The following is a 17324-nucleotide window of genomic DNA, read 5'->3' as shown; positions in this document are numbered from 1 at the left end:
CTTCATAGAATGAGCTTGGAAGCATTCCTTCCTCTTGAATTTTTTGTAGTAGTCTGAGGAGGGTAGGTTTTAGTTCTTCCTTGAATGTTTGGTAGAACTCCCCTGTGAAGCCGTCTGGCCCTGGGCTTTTGTTTGCTGGAAGCTTTCTGATGACTGCTTCAATTTCTTCCATAGTTATTGGCCTATTGAGGTTTTTAGATTCTTCCTGATTGAGTTTTGGAATGTTGTATTTTTCTAGGAATTTGTCCATTTCCTCCAGGTTGTCCAGTTTGTTGGAGTAGAGTTGCTCGTAGTATTGTTTAACAATCATTTGTATTTCTGTGGGGTCTGTTGTTATTTCACCTCTATCATTTCTGATTTGGTTTATTTGGGACCTCTCTCTTTGCTTCTTGGTGAGCCTGGCTAGGGGTTTGTCAATCTTGTTTATCCTTTCAAAGAACCAGCTCTTGGTTTCATTGATTTTCTGTATTGTTTTTTTGGTCTCTATTTCATTGATTTCTGCTCTAATCTTTATTATCTCCTTCCTTCTGCTCACTCTGGGGTTTTCTTGTTGCTCTCTTTCTAATTCTTTGAGTTGTAGAGTTAGATGATTGACTACCATTTTTTCTTGTTTTTTGAGATAGGCCTGTAGAGCTATAAACTTTCCTCTCAGGACTGCTTTCATTGTGTCCCAGAGGTTTTGGATTGTTGTGTTTTCATTGTCATTAGTGTCCAGGATGTTTTTAATTTCTTCTTTGATGTCATCGGTAACCCAATCAATATTTAATAACATGCTATTCAGCTTCCAAGTGTTTGAGTATTTTGGGTTGTTTTTATTGTAGTTTATTTCTAACATTATGCCATCGTGGTCTGCGAAGAAGCTTTTTATGATTTCAATCTTCTTGAATTTGTGGAGACTTTGCTTGTGACCCAATATGTGGTCTATTTTTGAATATGTCCCATGAGCACCTGAGAGGAATGTATATTCCGCAGCTGTGGGGTGAAGTGTTCTGAAGATGTCAATTAAGTCCATCTGATCTAGTGAGTCATTTAGGATTGCTGTTTCTTTGCTGAGTTTTTGTCTAGCGGATTTATCCAGTGATGTCAGTGGTGTATTAAAGTCCCCTACTATGATTGTATTGTTGTCGATCTCTCCCCTGATATCTTCCAGAAGTTTTCTTATGTATGTGGGTGCTCCTGCATTGGGTGCATATATGTTTACCAGGGTTATATCTTCTTGTTGTATTGATCCCTTTAGTATTATGAAGTGGCCTTCCTTATCTCTGGTTATGGCCTTCACTTTGAGATGTATTTTGTCAGATATAAGTATTGCTACCCCAGCTTTCTTTTCCTTTCCATTTGCGTGAAAGATATTTTTCCATCCCTTCACTTTCAGTCTGTGTGAGTCCCTTCTAATGAGATGGGTCTCTTGTAGACAGCAGATGTATGGGTCATGTTTTTTTATCCATTCAGCCACTCGATGTCTTTTGGTTGGAGCATTTAGTCCATTTACATTTAAAGTTATTATTGAAAGGTATTTGTTTGTAGCCATTTCTTTTTTTTGTGTGTGTATGTGGCTGTTTTCTTTCTGAGCTTGATATTTCTTCTTTTTACACCAGTCCCTTTAGCATTTCTTGCATGGCTGGCTTGGTGGTGATAAACTCCCTTAGCCCTTTTTTGTCTGTGAAGCTTCTTATTTCCCCTTCAATTTTGAATGATAGCCTTGCTGGATAGAGTATTCTTGGATTCAGTCCTTTGCTTTGCATCACTTTGTAGATTTCCGTCCATTCTTTTCTGGCCTGATGTGTTTCTGTTGAGAAATCATTTGATAATCTAGTGGGAGATCCCTTGTATGTTACTTTCCGTCTCTCTCTTGCAGCCTGTAAGATTCTCTCTTTATCCTGAACATTTGCCATGGTAATTATGATGTGTCTTGGTGTGGGTCTTTTCGGGTTCACCTTGTTTGGAACTCTCTGGGCTTGTGTGACTTTTTTCTTCCCCACCTCAGGGAAGTTTTCTGATATTATTTCTTCGAATAGGTTTTCTAATCCATGTTCATCTTTCTGTTGTTGTTCTGGCACCCCTATTATTCGTATGTTGTTTCGTTTCATGTTGTCCCAAAGCTCCCTTAGGCTCTCCTCCTGTCTTTTAATTTTTTTCTCCATTTGCCGTACAGTTTGAGTGTGTTTTGCTTCCTTGTCTTCTAATTCACTAATTCGGTCCTCCGCTTCTCCCAGTCTACTGTTGATACTTTCAATGGAGTTTTTTATTGAAGCTATGTCACTCTTCATTTCTTCTTGGGACTTACTTAAGTTGTTGATTTTTTCATCTGTTTCTTCTAGCTTCTTGCATAAGTAGTTGAGTTTTTCATCTGTTTCTTCTTGCTTCTTGAACATGTGGTGCATGTACTCTAGGAACCTTATTCTGAATTCTTTTTCCGTCATGTTGCATATCTCTGTCTCACTTAGCTGCTTTTCTGGGGAGTCCTCCTTTTCTTTCCTTTGGGGGTTTCTTTGCCTACCCATGTTTGATCTCGCTGACATATGTAGATGTTGAGATGTTCAGTGGCTGCTCCCTGGGTTGCAGGGGCTCCTTGGGTTGTGGTTGCTGCTCAGATGGTTGCGGTAGCAGCTGCTTTCCAGTTGGCAGCAGCTCCTCTGGTGGGTGTTGTTCACAGCTGTGTTGGCTCTTCTGGCTGGTGGGGGGAGGCTTCACGTACAGTTGCTGTTCCACAGACAGAGGGTGTGGTGATCAGGAGGCTGTGGTGATCAGGAGGCTGCGGTGCTCAGGGGGCTGCTGTTGCTTGGATCTGCGGTCTGGGAAACGCTCCTCTCTTATGGGCACTGCATGGTCTGATCAGTTCCTCAGGATGCCCCCTTTAGTCTCAGTTCTCCGCAGTCACAAAATCCAAATCTCAAATCTCCTGGCGCCAGCAAACCCGCGGAACTCCTTACCCTGGTCAGGGTCTGTGTCTGTCCCAAGAGACGCGGCTGTCTGCCATGCGGTCTCCCTCCGACCCTCTGGGCTCAGGTCTGGCCTTGAAAGAAATTTTTCATTGAAACACCCTAGTGATGGGTTAGACCAGTGGTTGGCAAACCGCAGCTCGTGAGCCACATGCAGCTCTTTGGCCTTTTGAGTGTGGCTATTCCACAAAATACCACATGCGGCGCACACGTACAGTGTGACTGAAACTTCGTGGCCCATGCGAAGAAGTCGGTTTCCGAAAAGGAGATACACAAAACAAGTATACAAGACAAGTGTGGATGGGAGAGTTGGAAGGGGTCGACCTCAACAAATGTACCTCAATTAGATTCAGGATGTTTTTAGCAAAGGCCAGCTTAGGAGTACCCTAATTAAGTTAATAACAATGTACCTACCTATATAGTTTAAGTTTAAAAAATTTGGCTCTCAAAAGGAATTTCAGTCATCGTACTGCTGATATTTGGCTCTGTTGACTAATGAGTTTGCCGACCACTGGGTTAGACAAACATAAGCTTTATTTTTTGGTTGGTGGATTTTTGAAAACAATTATCTTTATTGCTATAGTATTACAAATATCCCCCTTCCCCACCCCCCTCTTTCTGTCTGCTCTGTGCCCTGCCCAGGCCTTCACCACACTATTGTCTATGTCCATGGGTTATGCATATAAGTTCTTTGGTTAGTTCTTCCTGTCTTATCCCTTCCCTCTGGTGCTAGACTGTTGCATGCTTCCATGTTTCTGGATCTATTTTGTTTGTCAGTTTATTTTATTCATTAGACTCTACATATAAGTGAGATCATGGGATATTTGTCTTTCTCTGACTGGCTTATTTAGCTTAGCATAATAATCTCCAGGTCCTCCATGTTGTCTCAAAGGGTAAGAGATCCTTCTATTTTCACAGTTACTGACACATTGTTTTATATAATCAAAACTGACCTAAAAATTACATAAGATTCAGCAAGATTGGGCAAACATTTTCAAAACTTACAGCATGTCCTTTGCACTTAGATGAGCAATTGGTTGATTTGTAGGCCCTCTCGATATCTACACATTCTGCATTAAGGCAAACCTGAAAATGATGTGAAAAACAAGAAGTTTACACTAATGTCCAATAGTATCAGTTCTTCAAATTGTTTGGAATTTGGTCTTATATTATTAGCCACTAATACCATTATTAAACTTACCTTTTCATTTGGGAAATCACAGCATTCTTTTGAAAATAGGAAGATGGGATCTACGTAATCTTAGAGGGAAGGCAGAGTGGTTGGGTGGGAAGAGATCAACTAAGAACTTGTATGCATATATACATAACTCATGAACACAGACAATAGGGTGGTGAAGGCCTGGGGCAGTTAGTGGGAGCAGGCTAGATGGGGTCAATGGGGGAAAATGGGGACATATGTAACACTTTCAACAATAAAGTTGTAAAGATATAGATGATACAGATAGAGATAAAGATAGAGATAAATAGATAGATAAATATAGATGATATAGATTAGATAGATATAGATATAGATATAGATATAGATATAGATATATAGATATAGATATAGATATAGATAAATATATAAAATAAAATATTTAGAGAGTCCTCTTTAAAGATTTTCTTACTTCACTTCATTCCTCAGGGGTCATCTCCTTACTTCACTTCCTCTCTTAAGACTGATATTTAGCATAGAGCTGAGCATAGCACATAATACAAGGTACCCATTCCAACAAAAAATATTACGGAAAACATGTTAATATCACATCTTCTACAATATTAACAATTATCATTTATATAAAAATAAATAATATTTTGATCTATTATTATCAGTGAGACTATCATTCATTGAAAACCTACCAATTTAGGGGCAATAAAACTTACCTAAGTTTAACAACCTAGTGCTAAGCACATAATAGGTACTGATTAAATAATATTGAAGGAATGCATGCAGGCAGGCCTAAATGAATGACATAAACATTGCTTTGAAAACTGCTCCTATGAAACACAAGGATGCCTTGAAAAACTAAACAATAAACTAAAACTAAAAAAACATTTGAATAAAAGCCACGATTTCAACCTACCTTCTTATTTCCACACTTAGTTCCATTGGCTACCATGCCTATTTCTTCACTGCTATCTTCGGGATCAAATGTTTTACATGTCAGGAAAGTTACTATACGTCCTTTCCAGGGCAAATTATCTGACCCACCTTGACAGAACAACTTCCCACATATGGCATCACTAAGGAAAAGTAAAAAATGGGCTGCAGTTAAATTACCAGGACCAAATTGCTGTTGATAGCTCCCCAACTATCCAGATTGAACTAGAGGTATTTCTCCCTATAGCAGAGACTCCTAGTTCTCCTTTATATCAACATTTTTCTTATTCCTCAGTAATAGCACCATTGAATATAGAAAGGCATATTGTTGCTGTAACAACAACAAAAACACATTTCTCAGATTCCCATGCTACTAGTTTTGGACAATGGGAAAGAAGAAGATTCTTAAGTACAAATTCTTAAAGGTGGCCATACTTTTTTGTTCTTGTTTGTTTGTTTGTCCTTTTTGCTTATTGGAAAGTGATGGCTGGCTCTGAAGAAGCCAACACAGACCAATGGAAATGCTTGGGAATGGAGCTCACATATATGATAGAGCTAGACAGTATAAGGATAATGGATTTCTAATATAATGGAGGGTACCTAGGAAGTCAATTTCTATCTTGTTTCAGTTAACTTCTCTTGTTTATTTTCATGAATTGCAGTAGAATTATTTCCACTATGGTTGTGTCAATATAAATCTTAGACTTAGTTGATCCTCATGTGGGGTTACTGAAAGAACTATCTCCCTGCAAAGGTAGATGACACTGCTCAGCACTCAAGAAAACCATGCGTTTACCACCGAAGAGAATAAAGTCAACGCCAATAAAAGTGCAGACCATTGCTTTATGCAGAATTCAGAGGAGGGCTGTGAAAAAGTATTCTGAGAGCAGATAGAATCGAATCCTTCTGATGTCTTTGGTGGTTGTAGAAAAATATGAGTGAGCAGTAGAGAAAGGCATGCATCCTCTTCAAATTAGTTTTTCTTGAATCACTGAAGGGAAGGCTTATAATGAAGATTCTAGGATACAGGGAATTACAGGCTTACTCTCATGATAGCCAGTTACTATTAAAATGTGACTAGAAAGGCAGCCTGTGAGTAGAATGAAATGCTTGTGCCTCTAGTTGTGATCACAATGATGATATAAGACAATGGGATATGCACATGTTGTCGATGAAAAACACAACTACCCTGCTCTCTTTCCCCACTCACTACCACTCATACTACATATTACTCTTTTCCCAAAAATATTTCCTTATACATATTTCCCCCTTTGAATCTTCCTTGATAGCCTATAAAGGAGAAAGCACAGAATATGATAGTCCATCATTTAGGCCCAACCTCCCCAAGAGATTATCCTATGTCTAAAATACATTTTGCTTAGAAAAATTTAAAAAACAACAACAACACAAAATATAGTTTGCTTGGCAATATCTATCATCTAGAAAAAATAGTATTTAATAGAAAAACTTTGAGAAATGCTTATCTTGTTTAAACTCTAGTTGCATATTACTTAGTGAAAAATTTGGAGCAGGTACTAGGATTTTAATCCTATATAATAAAAGGGTAATATGCAAATTGACCAAACAGCAGAATGACCAGTCCTTGTGAAGTGTACTGACCACCAGGGGGCAGGTGCTCAATGCAGGAGCTGCCCACTGGTGGCAACACTAAGGATGGCTGACTGCGGCTACTCCCACCCCCCACAGGGAGCAGGCTTAAGCCATGAGTCAGACATCCCCCAAGGGCTCCAGGCTGAGGGACCGCCCCCCCCACTGAGTGCACAATTTTTGTGCACTGGGCCTCTAGTCTATTATAATTTGAGTTTTTAATGTCATCTTAAAATTGCACAATCAAAAAATATTAGAGAAAAATACCAAGTTTATTGCATATAATATTCTATACTTTTTCTATAATATCAATATAAGATTAAAACATTCTTCAGGTGAATTGTCAATTTTTTCTCTTGCTGCCTTTTTTTTTTTTCTTGATATAATTACATGGCAAGTTTGCATAAAACTGTACAAGCATTTATTAATTATTTCTCTATGTAGGTAAATATTTGTGCCCCTGGAACAGGGGTGGGCAAACTTTTTGACTCGAGGGCCACAATGGGTTCTTAAACTGGACCGGAGGGCCGGAACAAAAGCATGGATGGAGTGTTTGTGTGAACTAATATAAATTCAAAGTAAACATCATTACATAAAAGGGTACGGTCTTTTTTTTTTTTTAGTTTTATTCATTTCAAACGGGCCGGATCCGGCCAGTGGGCCGTAGTTTGCCCACGGCTGCCCTAGAATCATAATGAAAGATATCAGATGGGAAAGTACCTAAAATATCCTGGAATATCAATGGACATATTTCCAACCAGGACCATTTATTTACCTTGCTTGTCCCATCTCAAACATTCATTCCTTTAACAGTGATTGTACCTGATGTCATCTAAAACACCCACCAGGACGGACTTGAAAAAAGGCATTAATTCTTATTTCTCTTGTTAACTCAGTGCCTAGTTAGAAACATGGCACATAATAGTCACTCAATTACTATCTGTCAAATGAATGATTTCCAAATTAACTTTTTCTTGAAATGGAATAAATCAGAACATATAGCTGGAAGTGAATAATTTCTCTAGTCTGTGGAGCAAAAAGGTTAAAAGTATTGTTTGAAGGCCACTTACTTTGCTTTACAGGGAATACGTGTGTTGTTCACTTTGCGGCAGTACCCATACTTTGACACACCTTCGTTCTTTCTGTAGCATGACTTATCTGCAACCTCAGTTCCTGGGACCAGGCAGGATCAGTAGGAACATATTTGCAAAAAAAATATAAAGGAAGGTCAATGCTGCAAAGGGTTAATGGAATATAAAACCAATAGCATAGGGAATATAGTAACAATATTGTAATAACTATGCACAGTGCCAGATGGGTACTTGAAATATCAGGGGGATCACCATATAAATTATATGATTGTCTAACCCAACCGTGGGCAAACTACGGCCTGCGGGCCGGATCCGGCCCGTTTGAAATGAATAAAACTAAAAAAAAAAAAAAAGACCGTACCCTTTTATGTAATGATGTTTACTTTGAATTTATATTAGTTCACACAAACACTCCATCCATGCTTTTGTTCTGGCCCTCGGGTCCAGTTTAAGAACCCACTGTGGCCCTCGAGTCAAAAAGTTTGCCCACCCCTGGCTAACCACCTGATTGTATATCTGAAACCAATACAAAATAGTGTTGAATGTAAACTGTAATTGAAAAATAAAATAAATTTTAAAACATCATGATAAATGCTATTTGTAGTTATTCATTACTTAACAATAGCAATGCATTATGAGAAATGCATCTTTAAGTGATTTTGTTGTTGTGTGACTATCATAGAGTTTACGTACACAAACCTGGAGAGTATAGCCTACTATACACCTAGGCCATATGGTATAGCGTATCGTTCCTAAGCTACACACCTGTACAGCATGTTACTGTACTGAATACTGTAGGCAATTGTAACACAATGGTAAGTATTCATGTATTTAAACACAGAAAAGGTACAGTACAATTATGGTATAAAAGATAAGTGGAACACCTGTATAGGGCACTTATCATAAATGGAGCTTACAGGGCTGGCAGTGGCTCTGGGTGAGTGAGTGGTGAGTGAATGTGAAGGCCTAGGACATTACTGTACACTGTTGTAAACTTTATAAACACTGTACACTTAGGCTACACTAAATGTATAACAAGATAATTTTCCTTCTTCAATAATAAACTAAACTTAGCCTACTATACTTTTTTACTTTATACAACTTCTTTATTTTTTAATTAGAGGCCCGGTGCACGAAATTCGTGCACAGGTAGGATCCCCAGGCCAGGCTGGCGATTAGGGCCAATCTGTGGGGTGACTGGTGGGGTGATCGGGGGGGATCCCCGACTGGCACCCGCCTTGGCTGGCCTGGGGCCTGTGGGCAGCACCCGCGTTAAGCATTTGCCCTCTGGTGATCAGTGCACATCATAGCGACCAGTTGTTCCACCAGTTGGGTGATTTGCATATTAGGCTTTTATTATATAGGATGTTTCAACTACTTTATAATAACACAGCTTAAAACACAAACTTGTACAGAGCTGTGCACAAACAATTTTTCTTTATATACTTATTCTAGAAACTTTTCTCTATTAATTTTTTTTTTTACTTTTTAAATGTTTTTGTTAAAACAAAGATACAAGCACACACATTAGCCTAGGCCTAGCCAGCATCAGGATTATCACTATCATTGTCTACCACCTGCACATCTTGCCCCAGTGGAGGGTGATCAGGGGCAGTAACACTCCTGGAGCTGCCCTGCCCTGTGATGGCAGTGCCTTCTCCTGGAGCTCCTCCTGGAGGACCTGCTGAGGCTCTGCCTGAGGGGGGTGTCACTCTTTTCAGAAATATGTCCATGGTGGTTTATTTGAATTATTTGTTTCATTATAGATTTGCTTGTAAGCAGATAATGCACAATGAACATTCCTCTCTATTAATGGAAACCTTTTGGTGCTGGTATCCATGTTTTCAAACTTTTTAAGGAGTTTGTCAAAGTCTGCCAAAGCTTCTGTTAAGCCCTTCACTGTGAATTTTCTTGGGGTTCTTCTTTTCCCCTGCGATTACTTTTCCTCTTGCCTCTTATTCAACTATGTGCTCCTGTTCAGTTCCAACAACTCCTCCTTAGTCAATTCCTCAGCAACCACCTCTAGGAGCACCTCAATGTCCTCCTCATCCACACCCAGGTTAAAGCTGTTTGCCATCCCAAGTGGAGCTCTGTTCATTTTTACAACCTCCTCATCCTTGACAAATCATTTGAAGTCATGGATAAAACTCTGGAGTCTCTTCTTTACAAATACCATGTGTACGCCGCCTGGTGACCACCTCATGCCTAGGCAAGGTTCTTGATGCCATCATAGATGTTGTAATCCTTCCAGAATTACATTGGTATCTTCTTCAGTTGCAGCAAAACCTGGGCAAAGGTCCTCCTCAGGTCTTCGGTCTTAAAAGATGCTGTACTTGCTTGATCCATTGGTTGGATCAAATAGGTGGTGTTTGGAGGGAGAAACATCACTTTGAGGTTGGGATGAAGATCACCAATAAAAGGAGGATGTCCAGGAGCATTATCAACAACAAACAAAGTTTTGAAAGGCATACTATTCTCCAAACTGTACTTCTCATTTCATTGGCACAGCAATTTAGGAGAGCATCTTGGAAGAGAAATTGGATCATCTATGACTTCTTATTGCTCCTGTAGTGCAATGGCTGCTTGTGCGTACAGATAAGCTTGAAGGCTCTGGTGTTCTCACTGTGCCAGATCACAAAGGGTTTCAATTTGTAGCCTGCAACACTGCCCCCAAGCAAGACTGTTATCCTGTCCTTAAAACCTTGAAACCCGGTATCGAATGGCCTCTTGTGATGAAGGTCCTTTGAGTCATCTGCTTCCAGAATAAGGTTTCATTCATATGGAATATTTGCTCTGGCAAGTAATCTTCCTCTACAATTAGCTTATCTATAGTTTTCAAAAGTTATTTAGCTGCCTTCACATCAATAATTTGCAGACTCACTACTCAGTTTCACATTGTGTAATGAATAAGGATTCTTGGAACATTTCAACCACCCAGAACTGGCAGTAAATTCAACATTGTAGTCATGTAGTCTTTCTGTCAACATAAACTTTTTTGCTTTGGCTGTGATTGTCATGATGCTGAGAGGGACATGCTTCTGTGTCTGGTCCTCAATCCAGGTCATTAAAACTTTCTCTATGCTGGATATAAGCCTTTTTCATTTTTTAAAAATTTATTGGGCTAACATTGGTTAATAAAATTATGTAAGTTTCAAGTGTACAATTCTATAATACATCTCCTGTGTATCGTACTGTGTGTTTACCGCCCAAAGTCAAATTCCTGTCACTATATATTTGGACCCCTTTTTCCCTTTACTACCCCACCCCCCTTTCTCTCTGGTAACCCCCATGCTATTGTCTATATCTATAAGTTTTTGATTGTTTTGTTTGTTTGTTGCTTTCAGCTTTATATTCCACATAGTAGTGAAATCATATGGTTCTTAAATTTTTGTTAGTCCATTGCCTTCAAAGAAGCTGATCCTTTAACAGCTTCTGTCACTTTGTTCTTATTCTTCAAGATCCTAGCTGTGGTGGAATGGGACGTGCCTGACTGGCGAGCAAAACCACCACTTTAAATTTTATTTCCAGGCCAATCACTCAATGTGGCCTCTTACTGGCAACATTAAAAGTGGATTTTGTACATTTAGGGTCATAAACCACAACATGAGATTAAATCTATAACAAGAGAAGACGATGCATTAGCAGACACAGTATACATGAGATGTATGAGGCTGCTTTCAGCATAACTGGACATGCTGTTTTATGGCAGAAATTTTTTATGTAAGTAGAAAGAGAGCATTCTAAAATAATGAATAAAAGGACACTACAGTACATACATAAACCAATAACATAATTGTTTATTTTCATTCTTAAATATTATGTTCCATACATAATTGTAAATGCTATACTTTCATACAACTGGCAGTGCAGTAGGTTTGTTTATACCAGCATCACTACAAACACATGAGTAATGCATTGTGCTATGACATCATGATGGCTATGACATCAATATGTAACAGAAAAATTTCAGCTCCATTATAATCTTGCAGAGCCACCATAGTATACTAGTATGTGGTTTGTCATTGATGGAAACATAGTTATGCAGCACAGGATGGAATGGTCATTCTCAGAATTATAGCCTGCAACAATTTGATATCAAGAGAGCTGACTGGAATGAAAAACAATGTCTACATATTCTCTTTCTGAATAAATGGTTATCTAAATATTTGAAAACATCTGAATTATTTGCTTAAAGTTACAAGAAATCTATGTAAATATGGAGATAGAACCAGGAGAGCCACAGCCATTACATTAACTCACAAGCAAGCAATGGAATGCTATCCTGCTGCCATGTGCTCCTGCTGTGGCAGCTAGTGCTATGCTTGGTCAAACTCCTGTTTTGCCAAGGAGACCATGAGCATCACATATTTGATTTCTCGTGTAATCTTCCTCAGATCCCCGTCAGAGAAGCAACAGAACATGGTGGTTAGCAGCTCAGGTATTAAGACTGAGCAGCTGTGTGACCTCAGGCAAGTACCTTAACCTGGCAGTTTGCTCAGCTGTAAAATGAGGGTATATAACAGTACCAACCTCACAGAGCTGTTCTGAGGACTAAGTGACTTAGTATATGTGAGCCAATCAGAAGAGTGGCCAGTCAGTGATAAGTGATTGAGAAATATTAGCCATTGTAATGGTTATCATCATTCCCATTTCATCAACAAGGAAGTGGAGAATCATACTGGTTAAGTCACGAAGAGAGATGAAAAATCAGACTTCACACCCAGTCTGAGTCCAAGACTTATGCTCCTGTTCCGTATGAATGCCCCTCTTAAATATCAATAAATAACATGGGAAAATAATTTTAATTCAGTCTTTCAAAAAACAGCAAACTAGGATAAAATAATTAAAAATCCATGAAGGTATTGCACTGATTTCAAGAAAAATTATTCAATCTATTATAATGATTTGTAAACTCAAACTGTTTTAAATGAATTTATGTTTCAATGTTCAAGATGATAAAATGAGTTTATTACCATATTTTCTTATTGGTATCTTAGTAGTGTTTATTAGTCCCTCGTTATAATAAAATATCTACACTAAAAATTGGAATAATTTGGCATTAATAATATGGAAAAAGCATATATACATATACATACATATATATATATATATATATATATATATATATATATATATATTAGGGGCCCGGTGCATGAAGATTTGTGCACTGGGGATGGGTCCCTCAGCCCGACCTGCACCCTCTCCAATCTGGGAGCCCTCAGCGGAGCCGTCTCCAATCCAGGAGTTTCTGTATGTCTTTGCAATGATATGAGCAAATTGTCTGAGACCCCCAACCCAGTTTGGCAGTTTGGTTTGCTGCTCACAGAATAATAGAGGCATTTTTTTTTTTCTTTGCTTCATTGGTAGAGATTTCCTGGAAGTTTTAGAATATCTTTCCTTTAATTTTTCCTAGACACTCTGATTTTACTTATGTCTCTCACCTTTGCTTTCCCTCCATCCCCACCGCAACAGTAACTTGCTCCAGGCTCACTTTGCTCTAGTGTCTAGGGGATCCATCTGCCACCAGAACTATGATTCCCAGAATTTCTGGTGCTCCCCACGCTCTTGGTTTTCCCTTCCCGCTCTGTCTCCATCCCTCGGCCTCCCACATACCAAGTCCTCCAAGCTGCCAACTCTCTCTCTCTGCTCTCCGTCTGGTGGCTTGGGGAGCCAAGTTCCCCAAGCCGCTCCACCCTCTGCTGACTCTCCCGCTCTGCTCTCCCCTTGGTGGCTTAGGGGGGTGTGGCTCCCTTGGTCACTGGGAGTGACTGAGGGAGCCACATCCCCCCAAGTCTCCAGCTCTCCTGCTCTGCTCTCCTCCCGGCAAATTAACCCGTCATCTTTGTCAGGTTAATTTGCATACTCATGCCTGATTGGCTGGTGAGTGTAGTGGAGGGATAGTCAATTTACATGTTTCTTTTTTATTATATAGGATATATCCACAGTTTACATGCAGTACCATTTCACACCAGTTTCAGATGTATAGCAGAGTGGCCAGAAAACCATGTACTCTACAGAGTGGCCCCTACTCCCTGAAGCACCCATCTGCCCTATACCCAGTTTTCTAGATGTTATTGGCTATATTCCTCATGCTGTAATCTGCATCACTGTGGCTATTCTGTAATTGCCGATTTGTATTGCTTAATCCCTTCAACTTTTTTTACCCAGCCCACAACCCCCTCCCCCTTGACAGCTGTCAGTCTCTTCTATGGATCATAAATTTGTTTCTATTTTGTTCATTAGATCCCACATATAAGTGAAATCATATGGTATTTGCCTTTAACTAGCTTGCTTCACTTAGCATAATATCCTCTAAGTCCATCTATGCTGAAAAATAATATTCTTAATCCCCAAAAGTCAGAGTTACTACTGCTAATATTGTGGAAAGTACCATTCATATACCTGGTATCACGCTTCTTCATTAATTACTTTCCCTAATTGTCCTTTCTCCAGGCATTAAATGTTCTACAGTATCATAGCTGTAATGAAATCACTGGATACATACACTATAATGTATTTGACTAATCCTTATTCTTGGACTTGAAGATATTTCCCAAATATCCACTATTATTTTTTGAAAGTATTGGGTAAATACATGTAAGTAAATATTCTCTGGTATAATTTTTAGGAAAAGGAGTACTTTTTTAGGTTGTATTTGCATTTTTCCAATTCTCTCTGAAAAGATTGTGCTGATTTGTATTCTTACCAGAGTGTGTGAACCTAGATGTTTTATCACATCTTCACCAACATTAGGCATTAACTGTATCCCAGCTTTTCCAGTTTAACAAGTGTAGAAGATTAACTTGGTATCAAACTTTGCTCCTCAAGTTGGGTTTCAGCCCATGCTTCCCTGACACACAGGGTTTTACTGAGGAATTTTTCTATGTTCATGTCCATTTATTTCCCAGGTTTCTTTTATTTTGGGCATATTTTAAGAATATCTATTCTCCATATTTGAAAAAGATTCCTTCAGCCATTTAAGTAGGAATCTGGGAGTGTGGCAAAAAGACTGTGAAAATTAAATATTTATATATTTATTTAATTTTATATATATTTATACAATGCATCATATCCAGGAAGCCCAAAGAATTGATATTTTTAAAATTGCCTTTCTAATAAAGTTATTTAGAACAATTTAAATTTTGGTTTAAAGTTTTTGCAGATTTTTGAGTTATGCTTTTATTTTTTATTTATTTTTTATTGTATAATTAGGAAATATGGCCTCTAAAATTCTGGTATTATATACAAAACTAGAAGCCCAGTGCACAAAATTTGTGCACTCTAGGGGGTCCCTCAGCCCAGCCTGTGCCCTCTCACAGTCCAGGAGCCCTCGGGGACTGTCAGTCAGACATCCTTAGCACTGCCACGGAGGCAGGAGAGGCTCCTTCCACTACCACTGTGCTCGCCAGCTGTGAGCCCGGCTTCTGACTGAGCGGTGCTCCCCTGTGGGAGTGCACTGACAACCAGGGGTACAGCTCCAAAGTTAAGCATATGCCCCCTGGTGATCAGTGTGTGTCATAGCAACTGGTCATTGTGCCGTTCGGTTGATTTGCATATTAGCCTTTTATTATATAGGACAAGCATTAAAGATCATTCACTTGTCTTCATTGCTCTTCTGCATTCCAAGTGTCTTCCTTTTCTCTAACTTCCTTTTCCTTCTCCCCCTTTCTTTAACTCTCTGTCCACCTCTGATCACCTCCACACACCTACATATATACATGCATACAAACGCACATGTATGCACATGCATGCATACAAACTTCCAAGGGTTTACTTATCTGAAAAAGATCTTGGTTGGTGCTATCAGATAAAATACTGAACCCAGCAGTTAAATTTAAATCTCAGATACACAAATAAAGGTTTTTGTTGAGTTTGCCTCAAATATTGCACGAGACATACGAATACTAAAAAAGATTGTTAAGCTGAAATTTAAGTTTTACTGGCCCATTCTTATTTTTATTTGCTAAATCTAACAAACCCCAAACTGACCTTTGGTCCTAAAATGCAGTGGTGTAGTTGCTAAGAAAGAAGATTGGGACAGAACGCCACTTTGGCCATGATTAAACACTGTCACTTGCAATAACATGTTTTGTTTTGCTCCATATGTGTAGAGAGAGGCAGGAATGCCAGCAACACTGGGATGTGTCCTCCTACCTGCTCCCCAGAGCTCAGTGCACTGCTCCTGCAGTGTGGGGCACATCCCCATGAAGCAGTATCCCTTCCCATCCTGGCAGGGGAAGCCATTGACTTGGAATCGATCAGCAGGGCAAATACCAGATTTACCATCACACATTTCCAGCAGGTCACACTCATCTTTTGCTGGTCTGCACACTGTACCAGCCTTTTTAAACTGCAGGGGGGGGATGGGAGGGGAGAGACATTGAGAGAAGGCTGTATTCCACCTGGCTTTCCAAATATTTCAAATTAACACAAATAATATTTTCCCTTTGGCCTTTTATTGCCAAGATAGTTAGGGGATCATTCTATTCCAGTTTATATTTACCTGGTATAAGCTAAAGCCATCACCTATTATGTCAATTCCACCGATTTTGGCCAACACTCTGATTCTTTAAGCAATCAATATTTCTGGATTTGTAGTAGAAACATTATAGAAATATCAAGGAGAAAAGTACCAAAGAAAACCAAGCAATATCCTAGATGCAAAGAAGGAAGTTATTTCTAACTTTATTGAATGCATCGTTGTCAAGACTTTCAAGGAGGTTTCAATCTGTAACTTCAGAGAATCTTCCATTTTTAGGGAGTTATGTTTACAAGAACCAGTAAATTTGGAGTTTGCCACTTAGTGATCCTATTAATCTGCACGTTTTCTGTTCTGAGCCTCTTTTCCCTCAAAAGCAAAATGAGATACTAATACCTACTTCAAAGCGGTGTTGGAGGATGAAATAGCTCATGTTTGTCAAGCCCTCAGGGAGGACTTGATAAGTGGCAGGTAGCATTATGTAGAGACAGGAAAATGCTGTTTTCCTTATTTCATTTAACACAACCCCTGAGATTTTAACATGAAAAAATAAAGGGTAGTCATCATGGTTAAGACAGAATAAAAGAATCTTACCTGGCACTTTTCACAGCATTCTCCTAACGCACATTGAAAACCTGCCTTGATTTTACATGTTTTAGCGTCACAGCAGATGTTGGTGCATTCCTAAGGAATACCAGAAACAATTGCAAATGCCAAATTACTTTTTGGTCTCCTTTCAGCACAATTCATAATACAATTTGTTCATTGCACAGACCCCATTTGGTATAGTCTGAACATAATTTTCAGGAAAATAAAAAACAACAACAAAGCTTAACATTAGAAAAGCTGAGATTTTAGAACAATGAAGGGTTTGGTATTTTTCTGATTCTACTTATATATTTTTTAATTTGAATATATTTTTTTAGTTCATCAAGCTTCCCATATTAATACTGAAAATATGAGAGCAAACAAACATACAAAGGACAGTTCATTAAAAAAATAACATTTATCTGAATAAAGAACATAATTAATTCAATTGATCAGTTATGTATCTATTCAGCAGTAAATTTAATATCTAGAACATGTAACTGAAAGTCTAAAAA

General features: G+C 38.8%; 1 protein-coding gene across 6 annotated transcripts in view; it reads right to left on the bottom strand.

The window, feature by feature from the left end:
* The window catches only part of ADAM28 (ADAM metallopeptidase domain 28), a 62642-nt gene that overhangs the window by 9568 nt on the left and 35750 nt on the right, over positions 1–17324 (bottom strand). For all 6 annotated transcript variants that reach the window (XR_011471460.1, XM_070414099.1, XM_070414096.1 and 3 more), the window contains 5 exons: positions 16816–16905; positions 15897–16092; positions 7722–7824; positions 5027–5186; positions 3948–4028 (listed from right to left, as the gene is read on the bottom strand). Coding sequence is in view for 5 of the 6 variants with exons in the window: in XM_070414099.1 (XP_070270200.1) it covers positions 3948–4028; positions 5027–5186; positions 7722–7824; positions 15897–16092; positions 16816–16905 (630 nt within the window). In the remaining variant the exon portion in view is untranslated. The remainder of the gene's footprint in view (positions 1–3947; positions 4029–5026; positions 5187–7721; positions 7825–15896; positions 16093–16815; positions 16906–17324) is intronic.

This window comes from Myotis yumanensis, unplaced genomic scaffold (genome assembly GCF_028538775.1).
Source record: "Myotis yumanensis isolate MYYU_CA2020_CCGP unplaced genomic scaffold, mMyoYum1.0.hap1 SCAF_5, whole genome shotgun sequence".
NCBI lineage: Eukaryota > Metazoa > Chordata > Mammalia > Chiroptera > Vespertilionidae > Myotis > Myotis yumanensis.
Note: the sequence above shows the minus strand (reverse complement) of the source record. Positions and strands in the feature narration are given on the sequence as shown.